Below are 18,530 nucleotides of genomic sequence, written 5' to 3' on the forward strand. Positions count from 1 at the left end.
TAAAAAAAAAAGAAAGGGTAACAAGAGCTACATCTCGTTAGCTCTTTTAATTTATTTTTCACAATTATATTTCTTCCACAAATTTTATGCCAAAAATTAATTGTTCTAAATCTTAAATACTAGTCTTTAAAGATTTTCATCTAATTATTTTTAAATATTTTCTTTAATTAACCACTCATATTCAAATCCTAAACGGATAGAGACTAAAGGTATAGATTTCACTTCACTCACCCTACTTGACAAAAAAGAAAAAAAAAATCGAAATGCAACAAAACTACAAAAGTAATCAAATGAAATAAAAACAAAAATCCAAAAAGTTTTAGGAAAGTAGAAGATAAAAAAAATAAAAGTGGGCCCAAGAGTTAGAAGTGGTTGAATTGAAATCACGATCGATCTAACTCAAGTACTCAACTATACATTCGAAGTAAGTTGACTCTAGTTAGATTAACTCTTATCCAAAGTCAACTACACCAAAACTGCGGTCACGCATGCCAACTAACGGACAAAACAGAATATGCCACGTGGAAAACGTTTAAAGCAAGGTAAGTAATAGGAAGGAAAAGTCATTAAATAATTCGAATAATATAATAAAATATCACAGAGATAACCCACACTTGTCCTTACCCTGAAATCCGGGCAGACAGAACCCAGAGGTCATTTTAATACGATGAGGACGCTGCCCGCCCTGCCCCTTTTTGCCCGAAACCTGTGACTGGAAAATTACGGGCAGCAATCAGTCAGTCACTCACCAGTTCTCGCTTCCACCCCACCCCCCACCCCCTTCTCTCTCTCGTGTGCAATAGATATTATTCTCTATATCTCTTTGCTCACCCCAGCGTCTCTTCGATCAAGATCGGACGGTCCAAAATGAACGCAGCTGCTTTTGCTTCTTTTCTTCAGTTTTAGAGCTTCAAATCTTCAGATCTCGCCCCTCCTCCCTCAGATCTCCGTCTCCGGTACGCTCTCGCTCTCCGATTCGCTCTTCCCTTTCAATTTTACTCTTGACTTCCTCTAGTTCAAAGCTTGTTTTCGAGCATCAAATCTTCTGCTCTTGCTCTTCATTTCTCTTTCAAAACGAGCTTCTTCCATGCGAATTTCGTTTAATTTTGCTTATTTATCTCAAAATTCAAGTTCAAATTCTTCTGCACCGAATTAAAGTTGTTTCTTATCGTTTCTATATTTTCAAAATTACTTTTTAAAGCTTTAATTTCAGTTTTATTTCTTCTATAAAAAATTTATGCAAATTTCTATTTTTTGTCGTCGTTTTGTCGTTTAGTGATACTGGACTGTAGGAGATCTGATGGCTGAAAAGCTGCTCATAAGGGGATCTAACGGTTACCGGCTTACAATTATTTTGCAGGTTTTTTTTTTTTAGTTATTTGTTTGTCTGTTCTTTGCCGTACAAATGGCGAGTCGCCACGGTTCAGTGACAGTAACGGTCAATAACGGTTCGGTAACCTGCACGGTGCAGGCGCTCGTGACTTGGCTAGTTTCGTCTCTGGTCAAAGCTCAACTCTTAACAGCGCAGGTAAGTTTTTCCAAAGAAACTCTTTATTTTTAGTTTTTTTTTTAACGTTGCTGTGCTATCATGCGCCTGTATCTGGTGGTGTCTTTTCAACGCTTCTTTCTTCCGTTTGTGTGCTTTTTTGCTTTGCGCGGGTGCGCGGCTGATTTTGGTTATCATATTATTTGTTGGCTAACGTGCGCCGTTGAAAAAAAAATTCCTGCAACTGAAAATTGATTGACAAATTTTCTTTTTTTTTAATATCTGATTTCAGTATATTTCATTATTTTTGGATTTATTTTCTGACAAATTTGAACTTTTGAAGCCACTGTTTTTGTTTAAAATTTTTCAAAAGTTCGGAGTTCTTTTAGATAACGAATTTTGTGAATTTTAAGGTAAGAAAAATGAAAAATAGGGAAAGTCATAGTACGCTGTGCGGGCTAGCATGCGCCTCCCAAATTTGGGGGAAAAATGAAAAGCAACGGAACTTGAGAGAAAGATTTAGTTGTTATTTTAGGATGGTTTTGAGTTCCAGGGTTTTAAGCGTCGTGGGGCCCACTTAAAATAATTAAAATATGTTTTTATCGGAACATAATAATATGCAGAAGTCCAAAGTCAAAATGTCTTCACAAAAAACTATAATTGAACGAAGATGGGACATCGAATATTCCATTCGGCGATGCCGTCCTTGTCGTCGAACACGTGTTATTCGTTGGGTGTAGAATTAATATTTACAATTTTTATGAAATATAACATTTTTTATTACTTTTAGCCAAAAGCCTCTTCATTGTTTGTTCCATAATGATTCGCTAACAAACGCTTTTAGAGATTTTGTTAATTTTCTATCAAATCAGATGAATTAGTATTAATTTCAGGCGTGTTGGACAACAATATAAATTGTTTCGATAAAATAATTTTCAAGTTATAAATATTGAATTAATGAGAATTTCTCCATTTAGATATCTTTGATCCCCAGATAAGGGGATGTTATTCTGCCGCCATTTCTTTTCTTTCGTATACAGATATCTGACCCATTTTAGCTCGTAAAGGAATCGATGAAAATAGCAAGGGACCTGCCTAGTTCTTGTTCTTCTGGTGTCACCATCTAAATTATATTCTTCCGAAAAAGAGCATATGGGTGGGACTGTACTAATTTAATGCCTCAACCTACTTTTGGGTAGAATAAAAGCACTTTTTTCTTTTCCTCAAGTGGCAGGAACACATATTCCTTTGCCACCAAGGTCATATAGCGACCAAGCTTTTGGGATGATAGAATAAAGAACTTAGAATCTTAGATTATTTGCTGTCCCTTGTTTAATTTCATCAATATTCCAAAAAAAAATATAATTGCAACTTTCTATTCATTTTACCTTATATAGTAGTTGTAAAGATCAAACTTATTCTGCTTGTAGGACCGTTAACTTGTACCAACTCAATAAATATCATAATTTAATGCTTTGTTTTTAATATATTATAATTGTTTCATCCACCCAATAAAATTGGCTTTTGGACTTAGGATCTCTTTTGGACCTTGCTGACTATGAAACCTAGAATCAAGGAAGATCCAGAAACCCAAGGCAAACCATCTGATGCAGAGGGGGATGATGGCGATGATGATGATGGGGATGATGATGAGGATGGAGATGGTGGGTTTGGGGATGGTGAAGAGGAGTTATCATCTGAAGGGGACTATGGCAACAATAACTCCAACAACAAGAAAAGTAACTCCAAGAAAGGTCCTGGAGAAGGGGCCGGGGCAGGGGCAGGGGCAGGCGGTGCCGAAGAGAATGGTGAAGAGGAAGACGATGAAGATGGAGAGGGTGAAGAGCAAGATGATGACGATGACGATGATGAGGATGATGACGACGACGATGATGGGGGCGAGGACGAGGATGAGGATGAAGTGGAAGAAGTAGAGAATGAAGAGGATGAGGAAGACGAAGATGATGAAGCTCTTCAGCCACCAAAGAAGAGGAAGAAGTGAACTAGATAAATGGCAGGGCCTCCTCCGAAATACTGTCTCTTTGTGACTTGTATTAACTTTCTATGATTATGTTTAGCTTATGAGGGGGCCATTTTTAGGGTAATGGTTTTAAGCATAATTCTCTTATTTCCTTGTACGATTTAGAGTAATGTAGAACTTCGAGCTGCGGCATCAACGATTTAATCCGAAAAAGAATGTTATGATTATGATTTAGCTACTTTAATCTTGGTTTCTCAGAACTAACGGCATGGTTGCTGATGCTGAATCACTTTCAAAATGACAATTAGCAGATAGTCCGAACTCCGTCGTATAAATCAAGTTGCTTTTCATTTTAAAAGCATAAAGGGTTCAGAGCATGTGTGCGACATTTCTAGCAAATTATATCTCCAAATTTAGGGCATAGAATGAAATAAGTGTCACCTTCACTAATATGCCTTTGCAAAGTGCTTTTAGTGGAAAGCTCTTTTCTCATAAAGTACTCTAAATGCATCATAAGAAACAAGTGTCACCTTCACTAATACGCCTTTGCAAAGTGCTTTTAGTGGAAAGCTCTTTTCGTAAGAAATACCAAAATCATTGATCTCCAAAGCAAGGACGCCAAAATCGCTGTTTCCAAATGCCAGTAGTACTTCTCTCACAGAACAATAGCGGGATGATACTCTGAAACAGTGTTATAATTTTTTTTTTCTTAATATTGATTTGAAGGATTATTGTTGATATTACAATAGATTACAATTGATACAACTGAATTAACTATTATTTACAATAAGATTATACTATTAGAAATTATATACATTAATCTTATAAAGAATTCTTAAATTTTTTACCCTCATTAATAAAGAGATATCTACTCTACTCATAATTCGTGAGGACAAAAACTGTTTTTATTTAATTATAAAATAATTAAGAGAAGACTACAATTAACTCTCATAACTCCAACCTTTATTATAATGTTGACTGTCGAGCTCCGATGGCTCTTTTTGCCCTTTTCAAAAATATAAAATATGATTCCGCCCCATATTGTCAGTGACATTGGGTTTTCAAACTTTCTCGATAGTCCTACATAGTAGACCTCGAATATAATATATTTGTAGATTGTAATCATTAGAAAAAATAAAAAAGCCCTCGCCGATTCAATAAAAGCTTAAAAGATGAACACGAAAGCATTTTTGTCCGCTTGAAAAGTGGTTTAGTCAATTGAATGCAATTCCATTTTTCCCTAGCTCCAATGGAGTTCAAAACCCTAAGTACAGAACTCTAAAATTACAAAACCCCAATTGATTTCTTAAAATTGAGTGCAGAACCCCGACAAATTTGTATGTGGACTTTAACATAAGGTAACGTATTGATTTCTTAACGTTTACTTTACTTGAATCTCATTGATTTCTTAACGTTTACTTTACTTGAATCTCGCATGATGGCTGTGGTCCATCATCTGTGGCGCATGTGATGGCTATGAGTTGTGAGCAATTGCAATTGTGGATGGAGAACTCAAGGAATGTTGAGATTACAGATTTTGTGGCTGTGAGAGTTTATTCAAATCAGTTCGTTTCGGCTTCAAGAAACAAAACCAACCCAGATCTAGTTCATTCAAAACCAACAGTTCATTTTGTTTTGGTTTTGTTTTTGCCATGACCCAACCCAGACCTAACAATATATTGTCCGCTTTAGACCTTAACAAAGTCCGCACGATTTTATTTCTAAGGCGCCTATACACTCCAAAACGCAACTTGCTAATTAAGGTATAGATCACCCCTTATAAACCCAACATCTCTCCCGTACTTTGCTGATGTAGGATTTGCCTAAGGTGTTATACACACCCCTCTTAGGGACTCGATGTCCTCACTGAGGTTTGCCTCACTATCGCTCAAGAGGACACGCGAAGTTGCTCTAATACAATTTGTCATGACCTAACCCAAAACTAATAAGATATTGTCTGCTGTGGGCATGCCGAAATGAACCGTTTTGAATAAACTCTCACAGCCACAAAATCTACAATCTCAACATTCCTCGAGTTCTCCGGCAACAATTGCCGTCATACGAGCCACAGACGACGAACCACAACCATCACGCGAACCAGCTCAAGATTCAAGTAAAGTAAACGTTAAAAAACTAATATGTTACCTTATGTCAAAACCCACGTACAAATTGAAACTAACTTTGAAGAACTAGTTGGGGTTTTGCAATTTAAAAGTTTTGCACCCAACTTTGAGGAACCAATTAAGGTTTTGCATTTTAAGAGTTTTGTACTTAGGGTTTTGTAACTGGAGTGTTGTTGAAAGGAAATCGAAGGACAAAGAATATGCTCGCACTCAATGTGCTTGAGACGGATTGAAGGAGAACAACGAATGACGTCATGTGCTTTGAAACGGATTGCTCGACACAGTGCTAGCAGCTAAAATTAAAAAGAAAAAGATCAAAACGAAACGACGTCGTTTTTGTGAGATTTTCGAGATTTGACTAGGGGGAAATAACAACAGAAATAGCAACATTGTACTACAAATGGCTACAAGTATAGAACACAAGGCAAGAGAGGAAAGAGACCTGGAAGTGGAACCAACCATTTCGAGACAATAAACATACCAAAATCAATTTTTTTTTAAAAAAATTTAATCTTGAAAATGCAGAAGCAAAGGACATATTTATATAGGGCCACAACGCAGTCCAACTAATATCTAAACACTAAATTTTTTTATAACCCTATTTGCAAAAGACGACAAGATGCAACACATAAACCTATGTGTTTGAAACGGAGAGGTTGTAGCGATCACAGTTGAACAAGACTGCCAGTAGAGAATAAAATGCAAGAGAGGAAAGAAATATGGAACCAACAATTTGAGATCAGCTATTTGAAACACACCAAAATCATCATTTTTATCATGATATTACAAAAGCAAACGACATAATTTGTATACAATTACAGGGCTGTAAAAAAGTCTCACTTAGATTCTGCTGATGAGGAAAGCTATATAAACATATTGAACAAAGAGAACTTGACACAACAGGCACAACTAAGGCTATAAAAATGTAACAATGGTGAAGATTGCATTTGAAACAAAGGGGAAAAAAGTTTAAAGCTTATATGGCTAATTGAATTTGTGGGCAAGCATGTTCATAGTTGACAGTAAGCTGATCGCTATAACCATCACCATAAAAAGAAAACGGTGAATAGTATGATATTATACTAGAACTGATTGAATCTGTGGTAAAAACATAGCTTCATCACAAAATATAACAGGAAAATGTGGAAGATTTATATGATTATTCTTTTTTCAGATCTACCTACCCACATATAACTGGTTTCATTGGGCTTGGATCTTATACATTTTAATTAGGCAAAGAGAAAATATCAGATTCAAGGAAACCATATATAGAACTGCCCAATTAAAATGTTTAAAGTCCATCTATAAACCCATTAGATAACCACAAAATGTGGTTTACATAATTTCATTTGGAAACAACTTTAGTCTCACACTCGACTAAATTGAAAATATTTAAGATATATTACTGAAATATTCAACTCTTAAAATACATCAAGCTTCATAGATTAAAAGGCATAAGACTTTCTTAAAACCAAAAGCTTCAAAACTAAAGTTTTTGGTTGATCCATCCCAAAAGTTTATAATTTCGGATCCAAAAATGCAATTCGAGATCCAACTAAACTAAAAGTTCAAACCATACACATACTTCATCAAAGGATGTTCATGAATAATGAATGACAGTGCATGGCAGCGACTGCGTTAACTAGTTGCTTTGGTATACTAAAGAATTAAGAGATACGTAGGCCTATGGTTTGCTTTTATTTATTGTAAGTGGTTTTTTCCACAAGTACGTCCACAACACTAACAAAATGAACATGAATAAATAATTACAGATAAACAAGTGTTTACAGATGCACTGAAACACAACTATACATCCCTTCAAATGCTTTCACTGAGTGCATATAGAAAGAAAACAAATGGTATGTCCTGAAACTAACTCAATCCAAGAAAAGGGTTAGATGCTAAGAGTATCTCATATCAACTGTATAACATATGTAATAAGGCCTAAGCGTTAATGATGTCAATCAGAAACAAAGTAGTGATGTGTTTCACAAGAAAAGAAAATCAGTCCAGCGTTTCAAAACCATTGACTAATCACAAGCCAGATGGAACAATGACAGCAAATAAATTCATAGTGTGACATTCAAATACTTGACAAGTAAAAATGAAATGTTGAAAATAAATTGAACCATAATGTAAAGAAATTAAAATTTGCTAAATAAAAACCATAAGTTACCAATGTTTAGAAGATAAAATATACGAAAGCTAAGAAACAAGGAGAGGAAAAGGTAAGAGGGGGGAAAAAAAGGGGGTAAAAAGAAGCAGAGATGAAGTAGAAGAAGAAAAATCCACTAAGTTATGGCCTTGCTTTGGCCGAATTCAAAAGTCTGAATCATTTAAAAAGATTACAAACTTCAAAATGTCACTTAGCAATTTAACCAGAACAAAGTACTACATAAAACACTTCCAAAGGTGCATGAATATTGTTCCTCAAGCTCAGCTGTATCATCTGCAAATAGAGCCCACACACGTAATGACAGTAAATATCATAAATGATATTGTCTTCTCAGATAAAATATATTTACCAAAAACTTCCAAAAGTTAAGGCTCGAAAAAGTAAAAAATCAGAGATCAAGACTTGCACACATCATATTGACCCAAAACAGTTAAAAGATCACAACTATTGACCAAAAATCTACCAAACAGAACAAATGAAATTGATTATGCTAACTCAACTACACCAATAAAAGGGTTTTTTCGTTCAAACGAATGATGTGGGCTGAGGAGAAACAATTGCATGAAAGCAACTTCCACAATCAGTGAAATCAATAAGAAAAGATAAGGAGACGGAAGCTACTCTACAAATTGCAAATAATAGGATAGAGTATTAAGAAGTGACAAAAATTAGCATATAATTCCATGTCTTGACAAATCTGCAGAGAAGACTTAACAAAACTAGAAAGAACTCTTGAAGAAACTCACTAGAAGAAAACCAAAAAAAAAAATAATAATAAGACAACAATTTTCTTGGCAATATAAAAACAAGTACCATGGCCAAAGAATGACTGAAGAAAGAAGGAGAGACAACAAATATTGTTGTTTTTACACATATGAAAAATGAAATCAAAAGCTGGGTAAAAATGTGGACTCATTAAGATAAACAGGGGGCAAAATATAAAGAGTAAAAACATCTTAAACTGCAGCAACTCAAAACAGCAATGTACCAAAACCAATTTATAAATAGGTTTATGTATCAATTCCTCTCGAGTAATAAAGAATGACTTAAGAAATCAGAAAATCTAAACATAATAGTACTAAATATCAAAATTTTCAAATCTAAATGAAAACATATTAAAACAAAAGAAAGTATGTGCTAAATCAACAAATATTGTAGAAGCATTAAAAAAAAAAACTAAGCATGCAAAAGATCAAAATTCACAAAAATATAAACAAATAACAAATCAAGCAAAGACAATAAACCATACCACATATATGAAGTATACCCAGGAAATGACCCACCACCAGTCCCCTGAGTCTTACTCTGCGGAGCATTCGGATAAACATGCTGCTGCTGCTGCAACCCCTGAGCAGCACCAGGCCCGAATGATCCAAGCACTGACGAACCAGCCATTGCACCCACATTACTAGCAGGAATTGCACCCTGATGCAATGCACCAGCCACCATTGGATTAATCAACCCAGGATTCACCAAAAACCCTCCATACAACGGATGCATTCCCGGATGCTGCCCGAACAAAGCCAAATTCTGTGCTGCTGCCATAGCAGCAAGCACCTGCTCCTGCTCATTCCCTTGCCCTTGCTGTTGCCCCTGAAGCATTGGCTGTTGCTGCTTCTGAATCATCATCTGTGCTTGATTATTACTGCTACTACTATTACTACTCGTCCTGTTCTTTCCCTCAGCTGCCTTTTGGCATTGCAACTGATGCCCTTCGAACATCTTCTGCGGCTCCTCTAAAGCCTTCCTCGCTCCCTCAACAGTTTTATACACGAAAATTGCAAATCCTCTTGACTTCCCAGTGGTAATATCAAACCCTATCGGTCCGGTTTCAATCTCACCAAATCTCTCAAAAAACCCCCTCAATTTCTCCTTTTCAACATCTCTCGGCACATTGCTCACATAAATCTTCCTCTCCCCCTGTGCCGCCGCCCCCTGCTCCTTCACCCCGGCACCAGTGGGGCCCACTGACGCCAGCTGGCAAGACGCCATTCGGTTATTCACCTTCCTCTGCGGATTCTTCAACGCTTTCACGGCCGCTTTCCTCGTTTTGAACACAATAAAAGCAAACCCTTTTGCCTTTCCGGTCACCTTATCGATCACCAACTTGCACTCCTCGATTTCTCCGGAACCTCCGAACGCCGACAACAAACTCTCCTGCGTCGTGTCCCATCCGAGCCCGTGAACGAATATTTTCCGCTGGGACACGTCCCTGTCGGCCGTTTCGAGAATGTGGTCGTGCAAAAGCGGGATTTTTGTGGCGGCGGCGGTGATGAGGTCGATGAGCTGGTCCTTGGAGTAAGGTTCGAGGAGGCTTGAAATGGATTCTGACTCCGGTTCAGACTCCGATTCGGACGATGAGCTGCAGCTGCTGCTGGTGGCGGCGGCGGCGGCTACGGGAGGCGGTTCGGGTTTTTTGAGGGATTTGGGTTCTTTTTTGAGTATTTTTTTGTTGGGTTTTTGGCTCGTAGTTGCCTGTTTTAGTTTCTTAACTTTGTTGATTTTCGCCATTGCTGAAAACGTTCCTAGGGTTTTGAGGAGAAAACAGAGGGTTCAGCACTTCAGCTGCTCTCGACTTCGAGTTCGGTGAGATTGATAAGGAAGAGGAGAAAACAGAGTGTTGGGTTGTGTTGCTTTTAACGGGTTAGGGACTTTAAAATACAAAATAAAGTGAAAACTAAAAACTTGCCAAACATTAGGCATCGTCTGGGTGGTGTAGTTGGTCATCACGCTAGTCTCACACACTAGAGGTCCCCGGTTCGAACCCGGGCTCAGACAATTTAATTTGATTTATTTTTTCATTTATTAATTTTTTTCCCAAGCCTTGTTAATTGTTAACGTCAAATCTTCAACTACCTTGTATTTTTCCCACGCGCGGAAGCAGAAGTCAATTTCAAGATTGGAGTCATTTACTATTTTATTTCTATGTTATGAAAAATTTTGATTTCTCTTCTTAAATTTGTATCTCTTTACAAGAGCAATAAGACTAGAATTAAAATTAATAGCTCCTTAGCTATTAGATGAAATTATTGTGTGTAAATTCATAATTAGTAAATAGAAATCTAAATATAAATGGGTAGTATCGTAAATGATAATTTAAATATAATTAAAGTTTTTAATTTTTATCTATAATGAGAGTATCATACGTAAATTTTTTTTGACATATAAAATTTAAAATCTAACTCAATTTAAAATTAAAGAAATAAATGTTTTGATTTTGAGGATGTAGATAGTGATTGTCGATGAAAAAAGTATAATTCGAAAAAAAGTATATATAATGTAATAAATTATAAAATGATGACTATTATTTTTTAACCCATTAAAAAGAGTGTTTGAATCTCAGTAAGTGTGAGAGTTCATTTAATTGCCAAAATGTGAAAAACAGATGGGCAGTTATGGAAATTCAATAATTCCACCATCTCGTAGGAACTTTTTGTTTGTTTTGTTGATTAATTTTTTTTTAAAAACAAATCCTGATGCTCTCTTTTGCCACCAGAAAAACCCGTCACTTACGTTGAAAATTTCTCTCCCTCAGAGCGAGAGAGAGAAAGAAAAAAATTCAACAAATTTTCTTCTTTTTTTTTTAAAATCGAAATTGGGGTTTTAAGAAATCTAACTAAATGATTTTTCTGTAAATGTAGTCTTGATCTCTCTCGCTCTATTTTCATTTTTCGAGTCCTTAAAAACAATTAATTATTAAATTTCGATGGGTGACAAATCCGAAGCGTCGCCGCTGATCCCGCCGCCGACAATCACCGAGCCCAGTGAGATCGACCTCGAAGCCGGCCCCGGTGAACAAATTCAGTGCCGTATTTGCCTCGAAACTGACGGTAATTGTAGCGAAATTACTCAATTTTGTAAAACTTTTTTTTAAAATTGTAGCCGACATTTGCTCTGTTTTAGCTTTATTTATGTTTTTGCTTCGTATCAGTGAGTGAATTAGTTGGTTTAATTTTCAAATTCGAGAAAGAATTAGGAGAATTAACTGAAATTAGAAGAAAAATGAAGCAACTTCACAGTGAAGCTTTATGCGAAAATAAAATAAAATATAAGTAGGTTATTTTTTTTCCGTTAAATGCTGGAAAATGTGAGGAAATAATTATAAAAATTTTTTTGTTGGTTTTAGGAATTTATGAAGTGAAGTCAACTATGGGATGATTTTTGGGAGTGCTTCTGTTGGAAAACCACCTGGAAGTGCTTTGCCCTAGTAAAAAAATATATATATATAGTTTTGTGCGTTTCTGACAATGATCAATGATTGCATTTTTAGCTATTTGAGACTGATAAAAGCAACTCTTAAACACACTTAGGTTTTGTAGTTGTGGTGTTTTGTCACAGTCTAGTTCAGAAATGCTTTTCACTGTGATGTTGATGCCAATGTTATCTGGCTGTTATAGAGTGATAAATGATAATCTTGTATGTTCCTTGTTTTTAACTTTGAGTTAAAATACATGTCAATGCTCTCATTTTTATATATTCATGTGCATTTTCTTCAGGTAGGGACTTTATTGCTCCTTGCAAGTGCAAAGGAACATCCAAGTATGTACACCGAGAATGTTTGGATCATTGGCGAGCCGTAAGGGTATTGATGCCATCTCGATTTTCTGGTTTAGAAATCTAGAACCATTCACAGTATGCTCAGTTTATAGTTTCTGTGTGATCTCAGTGATCTTTGCGTAGCTAGCACCTGATTTATTATAGTCTGAAACTGGTTTTATATAAAAGTATACCAAAAAATTTCAATGCTGTAATTTATGGACACTCTAAACTTACTTAATGGGATACAGAACATACTGTATTGTTATACAGCCTTTTGAAATGGTATCTTTTATGTTTCTTAGTTTCTCCTTGCAAACAATCTCCATATGGTAATATCATTTTCGTCCATTTAAGAATTACTACTTTGGCCCTATTTGGATTTTACCCAGTAATTTCTTTTCTGGGAAGACTCTTCTGATCTTTAGCTGCATTGTGGTTCTTGCTTTTATCTGGCATGGTTCTTTTTAGCTGTGTTCTATTTTTATTTAATCATTTTTTTACTTACAGGAAGGGTTTGCATTTGCTCATTGCACAACCTGTAAAGCCCCTTACCATTTGAGAGTTCATGTTGCTGCTGATAGGCGATGGAGAACCTTGAAATTTCGTTTCTTTGTGACTAGAGACATCATATCTATATTTCTGGCTGTCCAGCTTGTAAGTTGTTGGTGCTTTAATCTTACTTGTTTTCTTGCAATTTTTGTTATTTCGTAATGGTAAATATTTTTTTCCCCTAGGATTTTCATTTTCCTGTTTTTTCATTCATTGTGCTTAGGTAATTGCTTCACTGGCATATTTGGTGTATTTAGTTGATACTTATCAGCAGTCCTGGCTGCGTCTGGCATGGGGTTTTGATAGTGAGCTCAGTTTCTACTACATATGTGGTAAAAATCTCAAGAACCTGAAATGATAATGATTATTAAGGCTTTGATATGCTACTTTCGAACAGTGCTGGTCTTCATCTTGTGTGAATTTGCTGTAGGACACTGTTTATTGCAGGTTATTCTTTATTATGTTTGTGGCTACTTGCTTTAGCCAGTTTAACTACATATCTTATGTCTGGTTAGCAGTGTCATGGAATGATTCCTCTTATGTGTTGGGATGAAATCTCTTGCAATGTAATGTAATGTGATGCTGTTATCTGTTATCTGTTATTTTCTGGTATGCTTTTCTTGTAGTGGGGCAGTTCTGAAAGTGAGAGTTAGATTAATAAAGTTTTATGCAGAACTGGCTGAACAACATCATTCACCTTTGCGAGGTTTTAGATTTGTGTAAATTTTTCATTGCTTCGGGTGGAAAAAATGGTGTCATATCTCAACTGTTTTGGAATTTAAATATACTCATTTTGAAAAAAAATTCTTGCATTTCATATTTGCTGACAAGGTTTTGGGTGATAAAGGTTGCCTCTATTTTCTGGTATTTTTGGGTTTCACTAAACCTTTTTAAGTTTTGAAATTCCATTTAACATACTTTATGATGTGCAAATGCTATTTGAAGCTTTCTTAAATTAAAGAATTCCATCTTCTTTTCAAGTATTTTCATTGAATTTGGGTATAATGTACTTGTTTAAATTGATTTTGATGATAAAAATTAAAGTTTTAGACCTATTGCTATGTATTTTATTTAAAGCAAATAGGGAAAAATCACAAATTTTGTTGGGGGCAAATATAAAATTTGGGTTAAATTAAAAAAAATGTTTTTTTAATTAAACTCGGCGACGGCGGCTGCCCCCTTTGGCCACTGTGTGGCTCTGCCACTGATTTTGGTAGCAAAACATTTTCTCAACTGAAGTGTGAGACCTCGTTTCAGTTTTAAAGAGTAAGTTGGCATCTGATTGAGTTATAGGGATAAAAATCTTGACTAGGATTGAGATTTAGATGGTTGAATGACTTTTTGGGAATCTGATACGTGTGTGCACCAAAATGCTGGGATCAGTTTTGTGCCCGCGGCTGGCTGGCAGAAATCTTGATTATCTTTTGCTTTGGGAGAGAGTAACAACAGTATTATATCCATTAGTGGTAATTGGCATGTGCATGCTTCTAAGCATACTTGATGCTTTTAGATTCATGGTTTGACCATTGTTTAAATCTTCTGCCATGATAGTCAAAGCTCTTGATGTCTGTATTTTACATTTCTTTTTTATTTTTGCTGCAGGAGCACTGTTGTTTTTTGCTTTGCTGGGGTTATCTGGATGCTTCATTACCTGTTATGACCGCAGAGTGCGGAATGACTTGGCTCAACCTTGTAGAGAATTATGTCTTTGTTGCTGTCAGCCCGGGTATAACTCTACTCCATTATTTGCTGTCATCTGCACAACTGATGCCCTATAAGACGTTCCTATTTTCTTGTGTCATTGTAGGGATCTGCATATACTAATTTGTTGGTTCTTTTATATAGTCATGTTCATTGTTCATATTCTGCAGAGAATGATTAATAATCATTTGCCCTTTTGTTCTTTTTAGAAAATAGGCGCATAATTGTTTTATAAGTTGTGAATTTGAATTCATTAAGGAATGAACTTCTTTATTCTGAGTTTCTCCTTTGAAATTTTTTGGTTAGACTTTTGCTAGTTGATTCGTATTTTGTGGAAATAGCTGCCTCTCTTATATTTGCATTGTGAGAGCAGGAGAGGGAGGGAGAGAGAAGAAAGATTGATAAGTGTATGCACACACATGCATGTGCAATTACAGTATGTAACAAATTAAGTCTACATTGCCCCATAATCCCATCTTGTGTATTTATGAGATAAATGACCTCATGGTTGTGACTTGTTTAATAAAAAGTTTAATGTTAAAGAAGAAATTGATGAGTGATGCATAAAAAAACAACAGTGTAGTTTTTTTTTTCTGTAAGTTAGGTTCCTATTATTAATGCCTAGGTTCCTATTATTAATGTCATGAGAAAGTGTGCCAACTGCTGGGGCAAGAGGCAATATGGGTTGATAAAATAGTGTAAAATATGGGGATAGATTTCCTTTATGCGTATGAAGAGTGTATGCTAGAGTTAATTATTGGTAGAAAGAACTTACAATCACTTGTATTTTTTTTTTCCCCTATATTTCAAATATATAAACTAATTGAGTAGTTCTTACAATTGGAAAAGTATCTGATAGGTTGTGTGATTATCAGGAGAAAGCTAATTGGTGATGAACTTGATGTTTACTTTTCATATGTTATGCATGCAGAATATGTGCAGACTGCCATTTGCCTGGAACGCTTTGTATGTGGACTGACTGTACCACATGCTTTGAGAGTTGTGCGAGTACAGCAAGTGAATGTGGTTGCCTGAGCGGTGCTGGTGAAGCAGGGCTACCGCTGCTATTCATAATGGCTTTGATTGTGCTGGGATTGTTTACTGTGATTGGAATATTCTACAGTGTTTTGGTGGCTACAATGGTTGGACAGCGGATTTGGCAGCGGCATTATCACATACTTGCAAAACGAATGCTAACAAAAGTAAGTTGGGTGATAATGATGCTACTTTTTTCCTCTTTATGCGATGTTATAAAAAGATTGCCTCATTGTGGTGCATTAACTTTCTAGCTTCAACTGAACCGCTGAAAATAGATTTGTTTCAAGCAACTGGAAAATTATAAAAAAAATAGTATCACTTCTTTAATCTTTTTTTTTTTGGACGAATGATGGTTTAATTAATAGACCAATGGATGGGGCAATAAAATTTCATTTGTTTTGAAGGGGAAAAAAAAAATGTCGCGTCAAGTGAAGCAGGTGTTCTTTGTCCTGACAAGTGTGCTTATAAGTTCTGAGGTTTTATCTTTTACATTGACTTCACTTCTTTTTGGCATCCAAACTTCCATTAATTCTCTTTAGCCAAAAAATAAAATAAAGTATGTTTTGAGTTGTTTTGACTAGCCTTTTGATTGGCTTGCGTTATTGATGCTTTGAAATATCATCTAAAGATGTAGCTTATGTACTCTTAAATTTAATTTTGCAGTCATTGTGTATTGTAGTTTATTTGATTTTCTTGTGAATCTGCTCTGATGTGTTATGCCAGGAGTATGTTGTTGAGGATGTTGATGGCGAGATGACAGGATCTGATTGGTCTCCGGCACCTCTCCCACCTGAGCATGTTCAGCAGCTGAAATCGCTAGGTCTCCTATAATTTGAAGGATTCATAGTCTTGGTTTCCAAGACTAATATACTGCAAAGACGGACTGACTGTCGATTTTGGTAGGTCAGTCTTTACTATGTTGCTTTCGATTCATGTAGATCTCAAAAACGAGTCTTATACAGTTTCCAGATGAAAATCTGAGGCGCTGTCTACGCTGTTCGGATACATTTACGAATATGTGAATGGTTACCTGTGAAAATTTCCTTTACTTTGCTTTGTCGCCCACGCTACTGTAATTTTCTGCTTGCTTATCCATAGTTGCAAGAAAACCAGGAGCGACAATTGATATTTCTGATGGTATCTCGTATGCATGGCCTTCGCGTGAAAGATCGCCCCTATTGATTAAACCTCACACAAACGCAGGTTTAATTGTTGTAAGTAAGTTCATGTTTCCACATATTGTACATAGCTTTTGCGTGAAAGATTGCCATCGCTGATTAAATTGTGCAAGTTGCTTTAATGTCATAATTGGGACCTATGGGTTTTCTTATATTTGATCTATTTATCATTTATTGAATGAATTGAGCCAACCATGCATAAACAGAACATATAGTATGTATACCAAACCAAAAATGATTTGCCGGATAGTCAATTCCACGATTCTTGACCCATGCAATTAGAACATCCACACATCGCCATCGGAGCTGATGAAACCAACTCCAGCACGAGCTATCCAAATGGCACCACCGCCTTTTTATTTGTGTTAAAAACAAAATTTGTAAGCAGCATGCGTGGCTGTGGCTAATTCAATGTGTCAAGCAAATTACCATAAACAATTTAACCAGTATGAGAAGTAGACTTGCTGTCAACATTTTAATAGAATTGGTCTTGAGTTGCAGTTGAAGATTTTTTTTTTTTTAAATCATTTACTAATATGCTGATAAATAAATGAAAAAGTCGGAGCAAAACTTGAAGTCTAGCTAATCGTTCAATGTCAACCAAGATTTGTCTAGATGGAGGAGATATTTATAATATTATTTTGGGGGACTTGTGGGTCATGTGATGTCTAACAATCAAGAGACGCGTGCCCATCTTTGATCAAATTTACTATTGTTCTTACCACGACAGTGGTTTTATAAATATGTTGTCAATTACAAAATTGCCACCAGTTTTTGTTTCATTGGATTTGATGGTTTTCGGTCGATGGTTTTATCACCGACCGTCACCACCCTGCCGATGTTCGGTATAAAGTAAAAACTAATGTGCGCACTCAGTTATTTTTCACACTACTTTCTAATAAATGTTGAAGGATATGTAATAATATAAAATAATTATTTATTTGAAATCAGAAAATTTTTTAAATAAATAATTTTCATACTTCTCATTTTCGGAGAAGATACATATAGAGGAAGTTTTGAAAACTTTAGAAAAGCTTAAGTTTAGAATTGATAATCAATTTTCTGAGGTCATAGATAAAACAAAGTACGGGTGGCTTTCAGCTTATGGATTCAAGCGTGATGAGATTGACGCAACACACCATTTTGGTGTACACCTTACGAAAGTGGAGAAAATAAACTAGTTGCATTATTTGTAATAATAATACGATAATAAATTTGAAAAATAACTACTTAATTTTGATCAGAATTCTCTTCTGATTTAATCTTCTCCTTAATAAATATACATGCGGTGATTGATAGTTAATAAAATTAAGAAAATTAAAAAATAAAATCTTATCCATACACTATCATTTAAAAATATATGACACAAGATCTTTAAAAATTTATGAGAACTCATATTTCCCTTCTCGAATATCCCAAAATCAATTATTAGCCTTTGTTTTTAATTATTTTATTTAAGACAGTTCGAGTCTTTTTCAGTGGGTGTGAAAGCATATTTCTTTTTCGAGTATTTCAACTTCTAATTGATCGACGCAACTTCTAAAAATAATAATAATATAAATAAGGAAGCCGATCATGGTTTGCTCGTTTCAAGTTTTCAACTACCCCATGTTAACTATTTTTACAATTTAAGAAAAAAAAACAAAAAAAAAATTGAAAAAACAGAACATGGGATGCGCATTTCCAAAGTCGATAGAAACCAAAACAGCCCCCTACTAACCCATGTTCTAAAACAAACAACACACGTCGAATTAAAAAA

The 18,530-nt window shown here is 35.5% G+C and overlaps 3 protein-coding genes and 1 non-coding gene across 6 annotated transcripts; 3 read left to right on the top strand and 1 right to left on the bottom strand.

Moving 5' to 3' along the window:
* Positions 1 to 612: 612 nt before the first annotated feature.
* On the top strand, positions 613 to 3,702 carry LOC112096857 (retrotransposon-like protein 1). Its single transcript, XM_024181009.1, has 3 exons — positions 613 to 956; positions 1,361 to 1,528; positions 3,021 to 3,702. Exons 2-3 carry the CDS (start codon positions 1,406 to 1,408, stop codon positions 3,486 to 3,488), a joined length of 591 nt encoding a protein of 196 aa, XP_024036777.1. The 5' UTR covers positions 613 to 956; positions 1,361 to 1,405; the 3' UTR covers positions 3,489 to 3,702.
* Positions 3,703 to 7,858: 4,156 nt separating this feature from the next.
* LOC18036706 (UBP1-associated protein 2B) lies at positions 7,859 to 10,413 on the bottom strand. The gene is made up of 2 exons (XM_006428034.2): positions 9,016 to 10,413; positions 7,859 to 8,039 (listed from the first exon to the last, which is right to left on the bottom strand). Coding segments are annotated over exons 1-2 (1,263 nt in total). The 5' UTR covers positions 10,278 to 10,413; the 3' UTR covers positions 7,859 to 8,038.
* A 57-nt stretch (positions 10,414 to 10,470) lies between these two features.
* Positions 10,471 to 10,544, top strand: TRNAV-CAC. The gene has a single exon. It is a non-coding gene; the product is annotated as a tRNA-Val (tRNA).
* A 564-nt stretch (positions 10,545 to 11,108) lies between these two features.
* On the top strand, positions 11,109 to 16,923 carry LOC18036781. 3 transcript variants are annotated; one of them, XR_002904607.1, is made up of 8 exons: positions 11,109 to 11,596; positions 12,263 to 12,348; positions 12,813 to 12,959; positions 13,078 to 13,186; positions 14,457 to 14,580; positions 15,487 to 15,757; positions 16,317 to 16,496; positions 16,692 to 16,923. XR_002904607.1 is itself a non-coding variant. In XM_006428038.2 (7 exons), exons 1-7 carry the CDS (start codon positions 11,473 to 11,475, stop codon positions 16,422 to 16,424), a joined length of 969 nt encoding a protein of 322 aa, XP_006428101.1. In that variant the 5' UTR covers positions 11,109 to 11,472; the 3' UTR covers positions 16,425 to 16,923. The 3 variants fall into 3 exon arrangements, 1 of the variants encoding a protein (XP_006428101.1); XR_002904608.1 differs by having other exon boundaries at positions 16,317 to 16,492; XM_006428038.2 differs by having other exon boundaries at positions 16,317 to 16,923.
* The last annotated feature ends 1,607 nt before the right edge of the window (positions 16,924 to 18,530 follow it).

The sequence above is a fragment of the Citrus clementina genome, unplaced genomic scaffold (assembly GCF_000493195.1).
Source record: "Citrus clementina cultivar Clemenules unplaced genomic scaffold, Citrus_clementina_v1.0 scaffold_7, whole genome shotgun sequence".
NCBI classification, from domain to species: Eukaryota; Viridiplantae; Streptophyta; class Magnoliopsida; order Sapindales; family Rutaceae; genus Citrus; species Citrus x clementina.